The sequence below is a fragment of the Pelobates fuscus genome, chromosome 3 (genome assembly GCF_036172605.1).
Source record: "Pelobates fuscus isolate aPelFus1 chromosome 3, aPelFus1.pri, whole genome shotgun sequence".
Taxonomy (NCBI): Eukaryota; Metazoa; Chordata; class Amphibia; order Anura; family Pelobatidae; genus Pelobates; species Pelobates fuscus.
Window position 1 is genome coordinate 71,605,468 of NC_086319.1, and position 22,214 is coordinate 71,627,681.

General features: G+C 36.0%; 1 protein-coding gene across 14 annotated transcripts in view; it reads left to right on the plus strand.

Moving 5' to 3' along the window:
* Window positions 1–22,214, plus strand: part of MYBPC1 (myosin binding protein C1) — a 124,948-nt gene that overhangs the window by 38,050 nt on the left and 64,684 nt on the right. For 5 of the 14 annotated variants that reach the window (XM_063447178.1, XM_063447190.1, XM_063447192.1 and 2 more), the window contains exons 4-11: window positions 6,468–6,509; window positions 7,869–7,910; window positions 8,345–8,386; window positions 9,228–9,269; window positions 10,995–11,036; window positions 16,979–17,017; window positions 18,274–18,309; window positions 20,207–20,278. In XM_063447178.1, the coding sequence (XP_063303248.1) occupies window positions 6,468–6,509; window positions 7,869–7,910; window positions 8,345–8,386; window positions 9,228–9,269; window positions 10,995–11,036; window positions 16,979–17,017; window positions 18,274–18,309; window positions 20,207–20,278 (357 nt within the window). Of the gene's footprint in view, window positions 1–6,467; window positions 6,510–7,868; window positions 7,911–8,344; window positions 8,387–9,227; window positions 9,270–10,994; window positions 11,037–16,569; window positions 16,606–16,978; window positions 17,018–18,273; window positions 18,310–20,206; window positions 20,279–22,214 lie in introns of all 14 variants that reach the window. The other 9 variants (XM_063447179.1, XM_063447181.1, XM_063447182.1 and 6 more) reach the window with 9 other exon arrangements.

The following is a 22,214-nucleotide window of genomic DNA, read 5'->3' on the forward strand; positions in this document are numbered from 1 at the left end:
TGTAGCCATCCTAAAAAAATATGTATGAGAAGTCAATGGCTTTTTTTGCAGATAAAGAAACATAGTTGAAAATATCAGGGGACTACATTAAATAAAACTGAGTTTTCTGGCACTATAAAAAAAAGATTGTATCTGAGCAAAGCTTGACAAACCCTACAAGCTGAGCCATTATAAAAATAAAAATAAATTATTTCAAAAAACCACAGTCAATAATATAAAGCAATTATTGGAAACCTCTTGCATCAGGAATTTGTATATTTCTGTGTCAGTCTGCATATATAATTCTCATAAGGCTGAGGAAAATGACACAATAAAAAATGTGTTATTAATATGAATGGAAAAAATGTAAATGATGTACCTGGAAGCTTACATGGTCCAATCACCTAGAGTTATTCCTGTTTCTATTTAGAATTAGGAATAGTGTGTCAGTATCAGCTTCATAGATGTTAGTATTGTAGAGAATAGATGAAGATACACTTTACTTCCAGGGCTGGACTGGGAACACTTGATAGTCCTGGGAAAAAAATGAATCCAGACCTATTATTGATCATGTCACATTGTGTGCATGTATATATATATATATACATAATATATATATTTTTTTAAAGCATGTTCTACATAAATAAATCCCATAAGCTCATTGACACACACAGACAAACTCCCCAGCACACAAACACACTTATAGCAGACAAGCTCTCTGACACACACAAGCTGACTTCATCCAAGCTCACTGACACATAAAAGCTCACTGACACATACAAAAAAGCTCACCATCAATATGCTCATTGACACAAACAAGCTCACTACAGGCATGTTCACTAACACACACAAGCTTTCTGACACATAGACAAGCTTACTACAGACAAACTCACACACACACACACTCAAGCTCACTACAAACAAGCTCACTGACACAAATACACACAAGTTCACTACAGACAAGCTTACAAGACACACATGCTCACTGACCCACACAAGCTAACAACAGACAAGCTCACTGAGACAACCACAGACAAGCTCACTGATACAGACACAAACTCACTACAGACAAGCTCACTGACACAAACACTAGCTCACTACATACAAGCTCACTGACACACACAAGCTCACAACAGACAAGCTCATTGACACACGCATGCTAACTGACACAAACACACACACAAGCTCACAACAGACGAGTTCAATGACACAAAGACACACATGCTCACTACAGACAAGCTCACTGACACACAAGCACAAGCGCTCTACAGACAAGTGTACTGATACACACATGCTCATTGACACACACACACAAAAGCTCACTACAGACAGGCTCACTGACATACCCATATGCTCACTGACATAAACATAAACAAGCTCACTACAGATAAGCTCACTGACACAAACACACAAGCTCACTACGGACATGCTCACTGACACACACACACACACACACATGCTCACTGCCATAACACAAAAAATCATTACAGACAAGCTTACTGACACACACATGCTCACTGACACACACACATGCTAACTACAGACAATCTCACTGATGCACACTCACACATGCAAACTACAGACAAGCTCACTGACACAAACAGACAAACTTACTACAGACAAGCTCATTGACACACAGACACACACACTCACTACAGACATGTTCACTGACACACAGACACACACCAGCTTACTACATTGAAGCTTACTAGCACACCCAAGCTCACTACAGAAAAGCTCACTGACACACAAACAAAGACAAGTTCACTAACACACCAACGCTCACTACAGACAAGCTTACGGACACGAACACACACAGGCTTACTACAGACAGGCTCACTGACACACACACACACACACACAAGCTCACTGCCACAAATACACACAAGCTCACTACATACAAGCTTAATGACACACATGTTCACAGACACACACACAAGCTCACTACAGTCAGGCAAACTGACACACAAAAACTAGGTGCCCACTATATACTTAGAGGCATCAGTCAATCTTACAAGGATTCCCTAAACCTTGTATGAATAAAGACAGAAGACAAATACAAAAAATAGATTACCGCACCTAGAAAATAATAAAGTGAAGTAAAAAATAAATCATATATATATGTACTTTTTATGTCTATAGGGTCTTTGTCTGTTATACAATGTATGATATCTCAGAGAAAATTGAAAAAAACAGACAATAATAGTGCAGTATGTCCTTAACAAAGTAATATAAAGTGCTGTAATGAGAGCTCACTCACAATTTATAGAGCTACAGAGAGCTCTGCTGTTTTAGGTGTAGACAGTACAATCCCCGTCATAGAATAGATTTTCAGCTGTAGTGATAGTGAACTTTGCCAGTATATCGGATATGTGGAGACAAGAATAGGAATATCCAGTCGTGCAATATGTATATCAAAGTGGTTGTACGTATACAGAAGAATAAGTATCTTGCTCACATGGACTAGAGCATGGATCTGCTCTAGTATAGAAGCGTTGTGGTGGTATAATTGCACCCCCATCCGAACGCCGGTTTTCTTCAAAAAATAATCTATGCCTAACACAGCAGAGCTCTCTGAAGCTCTATAAATTGTGAGCTCTCATTACAGAACTTTATTTTACTTTGTTAAGGACATACTGCACTATTATTGTCTCACTGACACACAAGAAACGCTTGCTGACACATAAGAAAAGCTCACTAACACCAACCCCCAAGCTCACTACAAACAAGCTCACTGACACAAACATACACATGTTTATTACACACAAGCTTACTGACATACACAAGCTTACAGACACACACAAGCTCACTACAGACAACTTCACTGACACAAACACACACAAGCTCAGCATAGACAAGCTCAGTGACACAAATACAGTCATATGTGTCACATACAATAAATGGTGTTTGATCATTTTATGTTTACTAACTATTTGTGAACTATAACAAATTATATAATTTACAATCAATTTCTTGTTAAATTCCCAAATAAGAAAAAAATAACAAATGAGCTATTATTAAAAAGTGCATTTGTCTAAAAGAGGAGGAAAAATCTGTGTATAGCTTACCCCAGAAATACATTGTGGAAAAATAAATGCCACCCATGTTTTGGGTGGGTGCTGAAAAGAGGGGCTAATTAATATTTTGAAATACTGAAATGTCTGCCCCTCCTCTACTAGTATCCACTTTCAATTACTTTTGAAAAAAAAATCATTTGGTACTAAATTATCTTTAACTAGATGCTCCTTAACATATGCTGTAATTTCCCTGCCACCGTTTTGAATATGATTTCAGCTGCCCCGTGTGCATCCTGTAAATATATACCACCTTCAACCTTGGCTGAAAGTTGATAGGCAGTTTAAATATCTGTTAACATACCAAGTTTAAACAAAAACCTACTTGGAAATAAACTCATAGAGCAGAGCTCTCAAGTGAGGATCAAGTGGAGAGTTTGATAATACATAGAGACCTTCTTGTGTGTCCAAACATCATCCATTGACATCTGTCTGCCAACACACACAGACTGTGACAGAAATAGGACACATAATGTCGGTAAAAGCCATGACAAACAATACAGGTCAGAGCAATTTGAAGATGTAGTACTAACTGAAGAAACAAAATTAATGATATTGGCAAAATGATAAAACCCCAGCTTTCAGTGTCAACAAATGTAAAACAATTAATTTAGATCAAAAACCTACAAGTAACATAAGCATTTGCCGAAGACATACTTGAAAATGAGAGAAATCTGGTAAAATATTTTCTAAATAAATAAATTTGGTAACGAACATTAGACACAGCACTCAGAGGCACACTGAGGTCTGTTCCTAGGAATGTAAGAATGTTAGTATTATTATAATTATTATTACTAGTATTGCTAATGCACCAATATTTTCCGCAGTGCTGTACAATTGGGGAAAATAGACAGTACAGTATAGTCAAAAAAATACAAAAAGAATAGAGAACCCTGTCTGTGAGCAGAGGTCTAGCTTTTATATACCTTTTATATAAAGTAGTAAACTGGAATGCTCATCCATGCAATCTAAATCATAAGGCCAAAAGACTAAAAAGATTTGTGGAAAGACAACATGTACCAGTCAAGTTGCCAAACTGTTGTAGCAAAAGTTGTAACAACTAAAATAAAGTAAATATCCATACTGAATATGTTTTATTACATTTTTGCTACGTTAGGAAAAACATACAGTGTTACTGGATTAATTGTTTGCAAATTTAAAGTGAATTTTACATTTTAAGTCAATAGAACCAAACTCAAAAATAGCTGACTTGGAGAATATTTCCAATTTGGCTATATTGTCCAAAAAAAATACCATAAGAGCTATTCATTAAACTTGAATTACTGCCTATTCAAAGTGAATTACAAATGTAAGACGGTTCTACAGTTTTGGCCTAAAATCTATATGGATTTTTTGACAATTCACACTTAGTACAAGGGTAGGCAACCTTCGTCACTCCAGATCTTGTGGACTACAGCTATAATGTAAAACATCAGGGGGATGTAGTCCACAACATCTGGAGTGCTGAAGGTTGCCCAGCCCTGCTTTAGTGTATAACCCTGGCAGTTGTCCTCACTGTTTAGTGTATCAACAGGTGGCTTTTGTATTAGATCTCAGTTCTTGGATCAGATCTCAGCTATCAGAGCTCTAATCAGGGGATACCTGCAGTCTGTACATTGTACAGCTCTCACATTATGTTGCTGGGCATCACCACAAGCAGAGGTTTGACCAAAGCTTTCTATTGACTTTGTTGAGGTTCCTGATACATCTGATCGGTGAACATATGCTTTGCTCTATATTTTATAACATTCAAGGATGCAGAATGTGACACCATTTGAGTGGGTGAATAACAAAAGTTTTTATTACATAGATTAATAGTATCAATAAAGAATATTTACAAATGTTAAGGAGAATACATCACCAATTAATAAGCAACATCGAGATCCACATTCTAGGCTGGGAAGCTACAATCAGCCTTGGCCAGGAGTAAATTAATCTGGGAATTTCCTGCACAGCACATATGCTCACAATATTAAGCTTTTGACCAAAAAAATGGAAGTCCCAGCTTTTTATAGTTGTATAAAAATGGGCTTACATACACTAATTTATGCAAGTGAAGTGCAAATTTCATACATGCGAGAGTGCAGCTTATAAGACATCAGTCCACTCCGGAGCATTGGCCAGGCACCCAGAGTGTCCCAAGTGGTGTGATAAGGCACCTGCATTTTGTTTTGGAAGATTCTGGAACTCTGGGCAGTGTACCCTGAATATTGCAAAATCATAGGATACTGTGTTTTTTTTTTTTAATAGCTTTAAAAAGTGATTGTCAATATATATATATACAATTAACAATACGGCATGGAACCAGGCAGGGTCATTGCTAGGACCTAAACTTGATCACCTCTCCCAAACAATACCTTAGGCAATTCTCAAACCCCACTCATGACCATTCCTAAACTCTACTCTTCCAACTGGCAACCCCTTTTAGTCTATTTAAAATTCCCCCTAATATTTCTTATTGGCATTAATGCATCTTCTGGATGCCTTCATTGCTGCTTCTCACTCCACTGCTCCTTCTCACCACTCCACTTGTACTTCTTACCCTCTCGTTGCTCCTTGTTACTACCCAACTGCTCCTTGTCACCACCCCACTGATTCTTCTTATCTTCCCCTGTTCCGCCCCACCACCCCACTGATTATTCTTCTCCCCTACCACTCCTTCTCACCAGCCCACCACTCCTTCTTATGCCCTCAATGCTCCTAGCGTAATACATCATGTTCCTTAGCATGCTGTAGTCACATCATTGCGGGATGTGCCGTGCTGTGATTGGGTCATTGTTGTTTGCTCAGTAACCATCCTTTCATGGAGGTCCTGACAGTTAGAAAGTTGTAATTATTAGATCCAGATCTCTCCGGGACTGTTTGCAAAAGCAAAAAATACATATTAACATTTATACGCTAAACTATGAATTATAGTGTGTAGAACCGGTTTGCAAAATTAAAGGGATACTATAGTCACCTATATCCTATATGGCAGATAAGTGAGTAGTGAGAGTTCAGAGGCATGATCTATACACACAAGCTGCTTTATTGAGTTGAAGTTGTTTTGGTTACTATAGTGTCCCTTTAAGAAAAAAAGCAATAGATCTCCAACTTTATATATGCAGATTTTTTTCCATTTCAGCTACCTTGCAAACAATTTTGCAAGACAACTATAAGCCAGTACAATTCATGTTAAAATCTCCAACGTATTCTACTCTCTACCTGTAAAACACATGTATTAATACAATAATGGAAACAATTTGTCCATCATAATAATATATTGCTTTAGAATTCTTGAGCTAACAATAATAAAAAAGTTAATTAATGAGTTATTAGTTAACTAGAATGAAAATGATATTTTGCTGATGTACAAAACCACTTGATTTGAATTTTTGGAAACACCTGAAAATACTTCCACTCCTTCATATGCAGCAGAAACTAAAGAGAAAGACGATACACCTGAAAAGGTGAAAGGTGAGCGGTTGAGTTTTTAAAATAGTATCATTGGCTGTTTAGCTGCTCCACATAGAGTATGGTAGAACTATAGTCCGGAGCTTACATAGGTTTTAGTTTATAGCTGCTTTTGTTGTGGTATGCATGCTACAGTAGTATGGAATGAGAAGGTTTGTGCATTTGGAAGAATCTTCAAAGTATGCGACAAGCATGAGTTGTCTTATTTATCACATATATCCAATAAAATCAAGAAACAATAGAATATGAGGCTATTTTACATCAATTTTTACAAGCTGCATCATTCTAACTGCACAATCCTTTAGATGGTATAACATCATGGGAATTAATCTCTCAACTAGTGAATGATACTAACTGATAAAAAAAAAATAACATATACATATACACTGCCTGGCCAAAAAAAAGCCGCTACCTGGATTCAACTAAGCAAATAGGTAAGAGCCTCCTATTGGATAGTTACTGCATGGGCGATTATCTGTCAGCTGGTAACAAGTTATTTAACCTCAACTGATGCAATGAGTAGCTTCCCATTTCTTAAACATCCATGTCGAAAGACACATCCTGTGGTCGTGGAAAAGGTGTTAGTCTGTTTGAGAAGGGTCAAATCATCAAGCAGAGAAAACATCTAAGGAGACTGCAGAAATGACTAAAATTGGGTTGTGAACCATCAACGCATTATTCTAAACTGGAAAAATAGTAGGGAACCAGTAATGGGCGCATCAGGGTAAGAAGAGAGGCAGATGAAGTGATGCACCCATCATGCCTAGTGCCTACTGTACAAACCTGTGGGGGCAGTGCTATGATCTGGGGTTGCTGCAGTTGGTCAGGTCTAGGTTTAGCAACATTATGTGCCCAAAGAATGAGGTCAGCTGACTACCTGAATATACTGAATGGCCAGGTTATTCCATCAATAGATTTTTTCCCTGATGACACAGACATATTCCAAGAGGACAAAGCCAGGATTCACCGGGCTCAAATTGTGAAAGAGTGGTTCAGGGACCATGAGATATCATTTTCACAAATGGATTGGCCACCAGAGTCCAGACCTTAACACCATTGAGAATCTTTGCAGTGAGTTGGAGAAGGCTTTGCACAGTGGTACGACTCTCCCATCATCAATACAAGATCTTGGTGAAAAATTAATGCAACACAATGGAAATAAATCTTGTGACATTGCAGAAGCTTATCGAAACAATGCCACAGCAAATGCATGCCAATCAAAGCTAAAGGCGGTCTAACAAAATATTAGAGTGTGTGACTTTTTTTTGGGTGGCGGCTTTTTTTTCCGGCCAGGCAGTGTATATAGATATATATATATATACTATAAACAATATTAAAACATTTGCAATCCTTCCCATGTAGAAGAGCCCAAACCAAAAGAAGATACACCTGAAAAGGTGAAAGGTAAGCAGGCTGAGTTTTTAAAATAGTATCATTGGCTGTTTAGCTGCTCCACGTAGAGTATGGTAGAACTATAGTCCGGAGCTTACATTGGTTTTAGTGTATAGCTGCTTTTGTTGTGGTATGCATGCTACAGTAGTATAGAATGAGAAGGTTTGTGCATTTGGAAGAATCTCCAAAGAATGCAAGAAGCATGAGTCGCCATTAATCACACAAATCTAAAAAAAATGAAGAAACAATAGAATATGCGGCTATTTTACATAAATTTTTACAAGCTCCGTCATTCTAACTGCACAATCCTTTAGATGGTATAACATCACGCAAGGAATGGGAATGAATCTCTCAACTAGTGAATGATACTTACCTATACAAATATAACATATATTTATATATATAATATAAACAAAACCAAAACATTTACAATCCTTCCCATGTAGAGGAGCCCAAACTAAAAGAAGAAGCACCTGAAAAAGCGAAAGGTGAGTTGGTCATGTTTTTAGAGTAGTATTAGTAGTAAAACAGTCTGCCTGCACTTTGTAGAAGATGGTAGTCCTAAATAGGTCAATTCACTAAGGGGCGGTAAATAGTTATTACTGCACTGATTATCAAGTAGATGTGTCGGCAGTTTTTAAATTAATGTTAATAAACAACTGGCACAATTTGCCAATGAACAATAAACTATTACTGTCAAGCAAAAAAAATTGATTTTGTAAACCTTCCTTTTTAAGATAATGATTGCGTAATAAATTGACTCTAAGTAACTCTTGAAATACCATAGTGTGAAAATATGGTGTTAACCTTTATTGAATTGACCCAATAGTTTTCATTTGTTGCTGTGATTCCAATTTCAAAAATTCCATAGAAAAAAAAAAAGAAGATTTTTTTGCACTTGATAAATGGGAATTGCGGGACGGGAAACTTTACACCAAAGTAGTCAGCTGAATAAATAATAATTTTATATCACAAAACATGCAATCTCTTTGCAATTCTCTGCACATTTACAGTTCAATAAATAATTTGGTAAAGAAGGGGCTAGCAGTAGAAAATCATTATTTTACATGAATTGTAATGAGTCCGTCAATTCTGCAGGGATAATCCATGTTTTACCACATCTAAGCCACATGCATATAATTGTACCAACAAACAATGTTCCAGGTTGATTTCGAAAACTTTTACAATGTAGTAATATATCTGCTAAATTATTAGTAGAACATTGATCATAAATTACATAGGTTTAGATAAAAAAAATACTTTATGATGTATAATGCATATGCTTAGTATTTTCTAAACACACAAAAACAAACAATACTTTCTACTCAGAGGAGACCAAACCAAAAGAGGATACGCCTGCAAAGGTGAAAGGTGAGTGTCCTGTGCTTCTAGAATAGTGTTGTGGCCAGTCTGCCTGCTATCCGTAGTAGAGATTTTTTTTATAGTTTGCATTTTTATTTATTTTTTTGTGGTATGCATGAAATATATTCTGTGAAAAAAATATGGTCTGTACATTTGGTGGACTTTTGCGGAGCATGCAAGAGGCATGAATCTACAAAATGCACATACATCAAATAAACTATGGGAAAAGGGAATGCACAACAAAATGAGAACCTCATAAAAAATCTAACAATCTCCTTGGTTCTCTTTTAATGGAAAAGTTATTTTCAAGTTTTGTAGCATGATTTCCAAGTGAACTAACCTCTGCAAGTGGATATACATATGTGTGTGTATATATGTACACACAGAAAAATACTGCTTTGCACCATATCGCATGTTGACTTTTAAGGGGTCCTTCTTTAGTATAGAGACTTGAGAAATCGCTGTAGTCCTTGAATGGTTCATGGTCAATTTTTTTTTTTGGATCATAGCCATGCCTTGGTTTTAAAAAGAGCAGTGTTTAAAACAGCGCCCTTTTCTAAAAATACCTGCAGAAATACCGTATGAGGTTTGAAACACATTGGCTGTCTGTACTAATTTGCATGTCAAACTGGGAAATCTGGGATAGTTGTGGAAACTTTTTTTTCTCAAATTTCTATGGCAAAGAAGGACTTCTAGAAGTCCAACTTGAGACATGTAAGTGATGCATAACAGTAATTATTTGTATTTGTGTATTTGCACTGTGGTGAGTTGTATCATTTTTGGCCTCACCACAAATATATATATATACAAGGTGGGTCGAAATTCAGAGTAGAGTTTGAGGAGTCAATGTTTATATTAATTAACTAATTTCAATGATGCTACATACCATGAATGCTTACCATATGGAGATTTGTTTAACTGGGTACGGAAGATGTCATATTTTAAATAAGCTCTATTTGCCGTTTCGCAAGTCGGACTCTTTCTATTGCATTGTCCATAACATTAGCTAATGTTTGAAGCTCTATCACTCAAATGTTTGCCTGATAACTTTCCATGAGGGCACCCCGCACCAGATGGTGCGTTTGGTAGGGTGCAATTGGCGCTGATGAATTATCTGTGGATTTTCTGTACCCCAGAAACTGCAATTTTGCTTACTGATGAAGCCATTTAAATGAGCTTTCTAAGACATGATGAGTTGATGAATAAATTCATTATTTTATCTGACTAATTTGTTATTCCTTTGTGAAATTACCCATAATAATCACCCAAGACACAAAGACACAGTTATACTATGTACCTGCAACAAAACAATTGAGCTACTACCAAAAAGGTTATTCACCTGTCAAATCCTACTCTGAATTTTGGCCCACCCTGTCAGTATATATATATCAAGATATATATATACACATTGATTTAATATATATTTATTTATTTATTTCATCACATGTGTGAGTTGCCTCAATCTACAATATCATTTCAATTGTCAGCAAAAGTCAAATGAGTTGGCTAATTCAATAAACTAAGAATTATATAATAATAAAATCCGAATGGAAAAATTGAGACAATCATGGCTAATTTTCAAACAATTCTTCAAATTAGATACAATCACAGCATTGCTCTTTTTAGGCTGAATAAATTACATAGGTTTAGATAAAAACAAAATACTTTATGATGTATAATGCATATGCTTAGTATTTTCTAAACACACAAAAACAAACAATACTTTCTACTCAGAGGAGACCAAACCAAAAGAGGATACGCCTGCAAAGGTGAAAGGTGAGTGTCCTGTGCTTCTAGAATAGTGTTGTGGCCAGTCTGCCTGCTATCCGTAGGTAGAGATTGTTTTTATAGTTTGCATTTTTACTTATTTTTTTGTGGTATGCATGAAATATATTCTGTGAAAAAAATATGGTCTGTACATTTGGTGGACTTTTGCGGAGCATGCAAGAGGCATGAATCTACAAAATGCACATAAATCAAATAAACTATGGAGAAAGTGAATGCACAACAAAATGAGAACCTCATAAAAATTCTAACAATCTCCTTGGTTCTCTTTTAATGGAACAGTTCTTTTCAAGTTTTGTAGCATGATTTCCAAGTGAACTAACCTCTGCAAGTGGATATACATATGTGTGTGTATATATGTACACACAGAAAAATACTGCTTTGCACCATATCGCATGTTGACTTTTAAGGGGTCCTTCTTTAGCATAGAGACTTGAGAAATCGCTGTAGTCCTTGAATGGTTCATGGTCAATGTTTTTTTTTTGGATCATAGCCATGCCTTGGTTTTAAAAAGAGCAGTGTTTAAAACAGCGCCCGTTTCTAAAAATACCTGCAGAAATACAGTATGAGGGGTAAAAGACAATGCAGAAGAAAGTCTAAAAGGGGAATAGAGTAAAGGGGAGGGGCGCAAGTCTTTTGAAACCTAAATCACAACACTGTATAATCATTCCAAGAGTTTCCCCGAGGACAATCTCTGTTGTGATAGCTGCCATCCACAAATGGAGCCCACACATTTTGAGAGTGCATTGAGCCTCTAGCCCAGGGGTGAGGAACCTTTGGCACTCCAGATGTTGTGGACTACATCTCCCTTGATGCTTTGTCAGCATTATGATTGTAAGAGCATTATGGGAAATGTACTGCAGAACATGTGGATGGCCAAAGATTTCCAACTCCTGCTCTAGCCCTAGCTTTTAGCTCATCCTCAAAACAAATGAGTTTACTTTTGCAAATCGTTTTTGCCTAGGATGGAGGTTCAATGCTGCTCCATGCCTTTGCTAGTGCCCGCCTCGCTGTCAGATTTTGCATAATCTTTACATGTAAATCATTTCAGATGCAAAGATCATTGTATATATTTCCATATATTTTTAATTATATCTATCAAGACAATGTAGAGTAAAAATTTTTGAAAATCTTTCATCTAAAACATTAAGAAATGTTCTATAAATGTCTTTACAATGAAATGTGTGGACATCTTAATATAACTTTACATATTTGTTTATATATGGACCTGTGGATTAACATTCTTTTTTTCCTTAGTTTGTAAAGATTATAAAATCGACGGATGTGGATTTAGTGTTTAGTGCTAATTTTACCCTTTCCAGTGAACTAACAAACCACAAATCTTGGGACCAAATACCAATATATATATAGAGTAGATTATTACTGAACTTGATCTTCATTTTGTTTAAAGAAATGTTTATCAATATCTGATACAGCACACAGTTCATGTAGATTTAAGAGTGGAATTTTATTTCTTTGCTTCTCGAGATTTATTTGAAATCTTTAGATACAGGTACATATCACACACAGTATGGAGAGAAGAAAAACAGTAAAATAATGCTGAGCATGTTTATGCTCTTTATTAAGTCTATGTGCTGTTGACAATTTTCCTTATTGACACAAATATATCAAGGTTTATATTTTTTCTTATTGTACACCTGTGCTTGTTGTCAGTGGTTTCTATGTAACTATTGTTATAGAAATTACAAAGAAACTTGATTTCTGGTCTTGTTTTTGTAGACTTGGAGAGAGCTTCACCCTTCATTACGTTACTCCATTCTGTTGTTAACAATTCCAAAACACAGGCAATTTTGGGAATTTTACTAATAGCCATTTTCTCATTCTACGTGAACCGTTAAAAAAAAATCATACTTTTGGTTTCGTGAAAAAGCTAGCAATGCAGTTCTCTTCAAATGGAAAATCGGAATTTGTATCTTTTGCAGTGGCCATTTATTCTTGGTAGCATAGACTGGATTGGTGAAATGTTCACGAACACAAAAAAAATACAAACTTTATTTCCAAAATAACAACTTTTAGACCTTAGAGTTAAACTTCCGTTATTGTTATCATCATCATCATCATTAGCAGTTACGTAGTGCCAAAATATTCTTCTCAACTCTACACTGGGAATATGTAGCAGCAGGTCACTTGATTGACAGAATAAAGTTAACAGATTCTAACGGCGAAGAGGACCATGCTCATTACAGAAAAACATGGTCTGGTACACTTGTGTGAACTATTTCATGGCTGGAAGATGACATGTCAAAAGTCCTATACCTCGAGACTAGTTTACAATAAATAGACTTCTTTATAGTAGTATATGTAAACTATGTCACTTATCATTTTCAATTGCCCACCGAGGTATAGAACTTTTTTGCCATAATGTTGTTTGTTTTGAGCCTTATCATTCCCTGTTTTAAAAATAATGTTATAAATAATCAAGCATATTCTTAAATCAATGCTACCCTTGTTTTTCGAGGTGAAAGACTTTGATATATAGCCTGATGACTTTTAGTAGTGGGTGTGTAATCTGATAGATGCATGTTGTTGGCACCTTCTTACCGGGGGCATCCATCCGTGACCTTTGGTTCAATCTTTTACAAACATTCTAAAATATCACTTACAGCTCTCACTTATTGATGACACACTCGTCAGAAAATGTGTTCCTCAGTTCAAACTCTCAGTTCAAGGTTAATCTGTTCATATTGCATTGTACCATTAATAGTTCCATAAAAATCTTGGGCACTCATGGCATGGGAATAAAAACATTGGTGTGTTCAATATAGACCCTCGTAAGTCTTGGTTCTCTTTTTAGTCATGGGGTTGGAATTATTCCAGAGAATGCGAGGAAAAGAACATGTGAAGAGGGCTTAAAAGAAATAGTTAATTGTCTTGTCGTTTTATTTCTTTTGACTTTACGAAGTCTTGATAACAGTTTCTTTTTATTGGCAATGTTTCCCAAACCAGTGTATGATCTAGAACTTTTAATTGCATTCTATTAAAACTGTATAAGTTCATCATTCTAGAAGGCATAGTATTTTTTACAAAGGAAACCTTCTAGTCTACAGTTTAATCGCTGAACAAATCATATAGTGCAGTTAAGGGGATACATATTTTAACAACGGCACAGTACAAATATCTAAATGCTCGTGGTTATTATTACAATGGTTTGATAGTGAATCATTTGAGGCATGTATTTGAGCTCTCTAAAATTTTTGCTTAACCTTCTTCCACTATATAAAAGGAAATTGATAGTAGTACGCTGAAAGTAGACTTAAAGTCGTAGGTGGTATATAGAATCAATTGATCCTGATGAAAGCCACGAACGATGGCTGAAACGTCGATTTTTTAACAAAGTTATGGAATAAAGGAAGAAAAATCTTTTACAAAAGACCGTGAGTGCAAGCCTTTGTTTATATTATTCTCTCTCTCTCTCTCTCTATATATATATATATGTATATATATATATATATATAAACATAGAAAAAACACTCTTGCACTCCAACTTTAAAGTGTGGTACCAGGTGCACGGTTCCAAATAAATACAAGTATCAAAAAGAATTTTACCGGCACTCGTGGATTTTCTTTTCCAGTTTATTTAGAATAGGTACTGTTTCAGTCAACGTTTCAGCTCCCGGTCGGAGCTTTCATCAGGACACCAAAGACAAAGAAAGGTCTTTGGTGTCCTGATGAAAGCTCCGACCGGGAGCTGAAACGTTGACTGAAACAGTACCTATTCTAAATAAACTGGAAAAGAAAATCCACGAGTGCCGGTAAAATTCTTTTTGATACTTGTATATATATATATATATATATATATATATATGTTGTAGTCCACTGATTACCCTTTTTTTGCCCACATTTGGTTGTCCAAAAGGTTTTTCTGAATCATTTGCATAGACAAAATTTGTACTAGCTGAACCTGACACATGGACAATATTGGGTCGACCAAACAAAATGTTCAGACAAAGTGATGCAGGTTAACCAAAAGTAGTAATCAAACTGATTGCAGATCAAAATGGCCTAGTTATATAATGGTTATCATTATATATAGTGGTTATACAGAAAGTTGTGTTTACCATGGTGGATTTAAGGTGCAGATGCATATATTACCAAAGTCATTATTGCAATTCTTATCCTTAAACAAGATATGTGTGTATTTGTGTTTTGGTGATAGTCTATCAACTTCAGTCCATATAACAGTTCAGAATCTAGCCACAGACTATTAAAAATAATTCGCAAAGAATGAGTTACATGAGAAGTTTCTTTCTGCTCGACCAGTTTTATAATCACCAGTGATAAGGAGTCAGAATTATAATAAAAGTATAGCTGGCTCAAAACACAGTCTCAAAGCACGGTCTTTTAATACCAAGATATTAGTATGACTTAACAGGTCAAGTTGAGATGTCAAATTGTTTTGATATTTAAATGGGAAACGTAGAGCTAAAAACAAGATAAAAAAGATTATCTGTGCAATGTAAAATATGTTACATTCACAGCAATTTCTGGTTGGCTAATTGATATTTTGCGTCCAATGATTTTGTTGATAACGATTATAGGGTGGATTTTAGTAAGGCTTTATATTAAAAATAGTTGAATCTGATGTTCCATTTTTTGGATCACATATAGCATTTGCTTTTTTTCCTCAGTACCTCATTCTTACCGGTGATACAGTAACAGATTCAATGTTTTATTTAGCTCAATTTATCACAGTAACCAGTAAATCATTTGCTGCAGGTATTTCTTATTTGTAGGTAATATTTTCGTATATATAGATTGATCATCTACTGGTACCCATTCTTTATATACTTTGTAATTGTTCTTAAAAAATGTTTTTTTATAATATTCAGCCATCCTTTAAAATATTTTTGACCAAGTGCATATGACATATCGATGGAAATATGAAAATGTTTCTGTTTTTTGTCTGTTGTTCTCGTAGCCTCTGATTACAACTTCCCAGAATTCCAAGAAGTTCACAAAGTAATAGTTTAAAACCTGATTTAAAACAAAACAGTAACTTCTCAGAAGTACACGCTTAGTTATTCCTATCATTCCATCCATGGTGGGCAGATTAATTTGCAAGCTATGCTTGGAAAACTAGACATACATTCAAAATGATAACTTAAAAACGGTTCAGAATTTTTTTCTTTTGTTTTTTAAAAGAATATATTCATCGAGTTGTAAATAAAGATGTGACAAGTCTGTTTTAAATTGATATTTATACACCACGGAGAGTGATATTTTGTACAGATTTTTTGTTTGTTTTTGTTATTTTTTACAATTAAAAAAGTTGTTGTTGTTTTTTCTATTTTTTGTTTGAATTCCATATTTCCAAAACCTAATGAAATCCAATCCATTTGTCCCTAATCTCATTTAGTTTTAAACTGAAATTTAATCTAGATTCCTATTTTCTTCAAAAGGAGTTGCCGATTATTCAGTTCGTATATATATAAAAATATATATTTTGTTACTTAATGCCTAACAGAACCACTCATTGTGTATGTGGTACACATTTTAATTGCAGGCATGGAAGACAGTGATGTGACATCCTCATCAGAAGGTCAGATGTGTGGTTGACCTCCATTTCAATGCGCTTATTGACGCTCATGATACTGGATATTCCTAACCATTTCCAGTCTTTATGAGAGCTATCCATGCATTCATTTTAATATCGAATCACTTGGTTTACATCCTCCATGTTTGTGTTTCCATTTTCCTCTTTTCTTTCATCGCTGGAGTTTCTCATGTCGGCTTCTGAAAACGCCAAAGCTTTCTTCCCATATATTTTAAGCTTATTTTGAGTGTTTCAAGTTGCTATTTCAATGAACAGACTTCTTTTGCAGGATTTGTATATTTCTTCATTGCACAGGATATCTACCATCTTTAACACGCACTTTTGTGTCCATATTCTTATTTATATTTTATGTTTGCAGATGAAGATGAGTCCTCTTCAGTTAGTACACCACCTCCAGGTATTTTTTTTTCCTTTCTATTTAATATAGTTCTCTCCCATGTTCTATACATTTAAGCATCCACATGTGAACAGTGATCCGATGATATTTATTAACACATCAAAAATCCTACCTTACATGCCAGAGAGATTATTTTGTTCCCAAACAGGGCTAGATTGGCCTGTTTTCAATACATTTCCCTAAGTTGGGCAATCTTCATCCATGATTGCCAACTTATTGGCACTGAACAGAGTGACATTTGTCCCTCAGTTCCTTCTTATATTCTTCTATCTAGACAGCACTTCTTGTGGTAAGGAGAACAACCATAGCAACCACTACTCAAGAGCAGTAGATTCCGTGCAGTGGAGCAGGAGAACCACCTGCTTTCCCTAGTTACTTGGCCAAAATCCGCATAGGGATCAATGCCAGCAATTGATTGACAGGTGAAGAAAGATGATATATTTTAAACTGATTTGTCTTAACATACAAGGGTAGGGTAGCAGGTTTCTAGAACATGAAGTTGCATGAAGAAGGCAGCTCAAGCAACCTAAACCGGAATCTCTCTGTTCTGGTCCAGTAAGAGATGTATATAAAGTGAAAGAAGGGTGTAGCCCCTGTCTTACTGTCTGTAAATTATAATTCTGCTAGCACCCTGCATAGACAAACTCTATGTACTTTAATTATATATATACTTGTGGGTACCACAACAGGGCAGCTTTAAAATACATTGGTGTATCAGACATCTACACGGTGAAACAATCCCTATCACGGACTAACAATGTACAGTATTTGACACTTATTACTGTACTAGAATTAGATATCATATTTGCAATCTAAAACCAGTTGGAGAATTGCCTCCCAATTGCAAGGTTATTTTACATAGGCAAACCTTGCATTCTACATAACTAGGATGAACTCACCTCAACTTATACATCACCTTTCATGAATGAATAAAATGTTGGAGATGAATATTTATTTGAAGCAGATGAATAAAAAAATGATGCGAGGACCGTTGCAATTTGAGAATGTGACAAGTTCACTTAAAAACGTCCAATTCCCTAGTTCAACTACATTTCTACAGCATTTAGGAGCCAAGCATTGGTGTCACACAAGTTAAAGTATTGCAATCCCCATACATGCTTCTGGACGAGGATTATTGGTTATGTAGTACTACAACAAAGCAGGAGGGGAAAAAATAAACATAAAAAAAAAATCACCTATCCACATACCGTATATACCATCCATCTTTATCATTCCAATTAAATATTTTCTTTCAGATGAAATTGCTCGATCTATGGCAAGGAAAGATTCTGGTAAGTAATCATTTCCTGGTCAAATGACCATAGATAGAATCTCATCCAAGTCTTTCAAAGCAAAGTATGTGACAATCAGTTTAATGTTAAAGTCGAAGGCTATTTACAGTAATCAGCTTAATACAAACACTGGACTAATAATGCATAATGTGTGTTCATGTTATCTGTATTGTACACTCTCATAGGCCAGCAAACAGATGTAGGCCAGAATGGCAGGCATGAACATCTCCAATTAAGCCATTTTTCCCACCTCTATTGTTTTGTTATATTGTGTCACAGTTCACTGTTAGAGAATAGACCCAATAACATCTCCTTATACAATGGCAGTCATGCATAGTATGATCTCCTTATAACCTTTTCATTTAAAAGTAACAATTTATCACAGCACGTTAGACATATTTACTTGCTAATGATTTGTGCCACAAACATAATAAATACCTTAATCTTTATTTAAATGTTTGGAAATACATAATAAATGCATCTTAGGGATATCGATAACATATTGGAATAGGCTTTCTATCTGTGGTTGCCAATTTATGTACTGGTTTATATCTCCACATTCTTTGCCAATTTATGTACTGGCTTATATCTCACTGGTCTGTCACAATGCTACTTGTCAATTTGTAACATACTTTGAACAATACAATCTAGTGAAGCTATGCATTGTGGTGGAACCTAAAATAGTATTCAGTTTTTCTGCAATATTACCTGATCTAGGTGGTGATGAGATTCCATCCTACTGCAACTGTATTCATAAAGACTGAATATAAGAATCTTTGTGTTATACACAGGGTTGAACCAGCGATTACTAAATGATCACTTTATTCACTAATGCTAAATAAAAATGCTCAGTGATGCTATATCAAGCCACATTAGCCTGAGTTACCCTAGAATTCAAAGGAGCTTCCGGATGTCTATCAAGGAGCTCTCTTCTCTCTCAGTGGGCATTATACCTCAATATAATTGTCTAATTTCTGGTGAAACCCCTGCCAGTCTGGATACTCTTTCAGTAGGCTAGACTAATGGGATAATTATTTTTAATGTATTTATAATCTATGCTTTTCTTGAGTGTGGCAAAAGGCAACATGAAATTAGTAAGTTGACTACTAAAAGACTGCAAGTCTGCGTAGGTTTACATTTTACTTTTCCTCTCAACCTCTCAACATTTCAAAATTAAAAAAAAGAGAGACACTTTCATTTTAGTAGTGGTGTTAGTATTATTGCTGTGGAGCTCTGGTATAAATTCAAACACACCATGAATACTGAGCTCCTAGAAAGGAGGGATAAGAAAAAAAGGGGGCACTTGGGAGCATGAGTGTACTAACGTGTCAGGGAAAGAGGGGGCAAATGCCCACCGAAAAATTGGAATATCTTTTACAATCTTATGTTTCCTCTGCTTGAGTAGAGCATTTAACCTATATAAATCTCGTGAACATTTCTCCTGCATATAACACACAGAACCACAAACTGTAAAGGTCTTTTTTTGCCACATTTTCCTTCCTTGGAGGTTGAAGAGAAAGTAAAGATGGAGCGCAGTGAATTAGGACTTTTTTACAGCAACGCTATGTATAACAAGATCATTTTTTTTCAGGTCTTTATTTCTCAGCTGGTAATACTGATTCATCCGACTACCAATTAAAACATCCGTGTGGGAAATTATGTTTTTTTTTTTTTTTTATTTATATACATACTTATAGTTTCTCTACTAAATGAAAAGTGAAAAATATAGCTATCAAAGTTTGAAGAGATAAACATTTCCATTTGAAAAAATTGAGTAAACGTGAGGATAAGCACAGCTAATCTTCATTTCTGTCCATGGTTGGTAAGTTGGACAAACTACTTGAATAAAATATTTCAAACAACTGCTAACATATATTTTCATGTTTTCTATTTGGAGATGCACAGCCTGAAAATGCTAATAAGTCCACGTTGTTTATTGAGAAACCGAACAGTGGATCAGTCAATGTCGGTAAGTAGTAAAGCATATATGGAAAAGTAATTGTTGAAACTACAGATCAATAAACCGTGCACATATTTATTTAGAAAGTGTTTTTTTTCCAGTAAGGGCACATTCCAGGTTTGTCCTGGAAAGTATGAACTCTGCAACACAGTTACAAAGTTATATTTTTAAGGGAGACATTAAAACTTTTGAATACGTGATGTAATTTTTAGAAATCACACACACACTCACTGACAGCCACACACTCAATGGCAGCCACACACTCACTGGCACTCACACACTCACTGACAGACACACATACACAATCACTGACAGACACACATACACAATCACTGACAGACACACACATTCACTGACAGACACACACACACACACACACACACTCACTGACAGACACTCACACACACACACTTACACATTCTTACACACACATACTTTATTTTATTGCTCTGGGGTCCTTCTGTCTGTTCCTCAGTGCTGTCTCGTGCGGTTTAGTGATGCTGGGTGCCGGAATATGACATCATATTTCGGTGCCCGGCTTCACTACAGAAGGCGTGCACGAGGGAGCAGTGAGGAGGTGGAACCCTGAGCTTCCTCACTGGTCATCCTCCTCTGCCAGGTAAGTGTTAACAGACTAGGCACCTGCAATGTGGGGAAAGCAGGTGCCTACTCTGCTCTAACACCAGCATGTACTTGCGGCTTGCCGGGCCGCAAAGATGATCCTTGTGGGCCACATGCGGCCCGCGGCCCGCAAGTTTGACATGCTTGGTTTAAACATACAGCAAAAGCGAATAGAAGTGCTTGTGTGACTTCTATTACTTTCCTGAATAGTTCACAATTCATGGTTTTCTTTTTATGAATTGAGCTAGTCATGGCTTAAAGAAACACTCAAACATTAGTACTACAAACATATATTGCTAACGTTAGAGTATTATTCTAACTATTTCTTGGCTGAGATTGTCATTACTGATAATCTCAGTCAAGTGTAGGGCTACTGCGCATGTCCAGCAATTGCCTCACTGCACTAATCAGCATCTCCTCATAGAGATGCATTGGCTTAATGCTAAGCATGAAGATGCTGAAAGTCAGTCCAGCAAATATTGCAGCAAGAGCCTCTAGTGGCTGTCACTAGAAATTACTTCAAGAAGCAATGTTTAATCAGAAAAGGGTGTGTTTGCATTAATAAGACTGCAGGGACAGTATCCTTGCATCAGAACCACTACATTAAGCTGTCCCTTTAACTTAGGTTCTCTCACTGAACCGGCTTTTCCACATAACCGGATTGCAGTCCACCTCTTAGCTCTCTTTACAGGGCAGAGAAAGGGCTCAGACAACGTGGTGTGTGACATGCAGACATCACACACATAATATGGTTAAAACTGACATAACAATCCCAGAACTCTCTTTCCAGGATGTCAGATACCAAGAAGCCAAAGGTGGAATTACACTCAGCAAAAAAAACAAACAAAAATAAAACCTCAAAATATTTAAAGTCTGGAAGCATTCCTACCTAAAATACAGCCCATACTGGTTCCTTGCAACGCAAAGGTGCTTAGAGCAACCCTTTAACACAAGATAAAGGCCACATGTGATTTTCTATTTATATAAAATGTGTTTCTTAGGACGAACGTAATCACAGGGTGCTACGGCTTAGCACTCGTTATAAAAGGTTTAACATTACATGTCCCATGATATCATTCCTTATCCAAGGATCTAGCACTTCATGTAAAGATAGTTCAGCCTATGTCAAGATTTAGCACTCCATACCTAAACCATTAACAATGTGAGTCCAAGGTCAAGGTGTAGTCATCTCAACATTCTACTTCTTATTTAAAAGTTGCATTATTTATTGACCATAAACGACTTGACATATAAATATTTCCTGGCATATATAGAACACCCAAGCCTCCATTGATAATATCAGTAATACTTCCACATTATTATT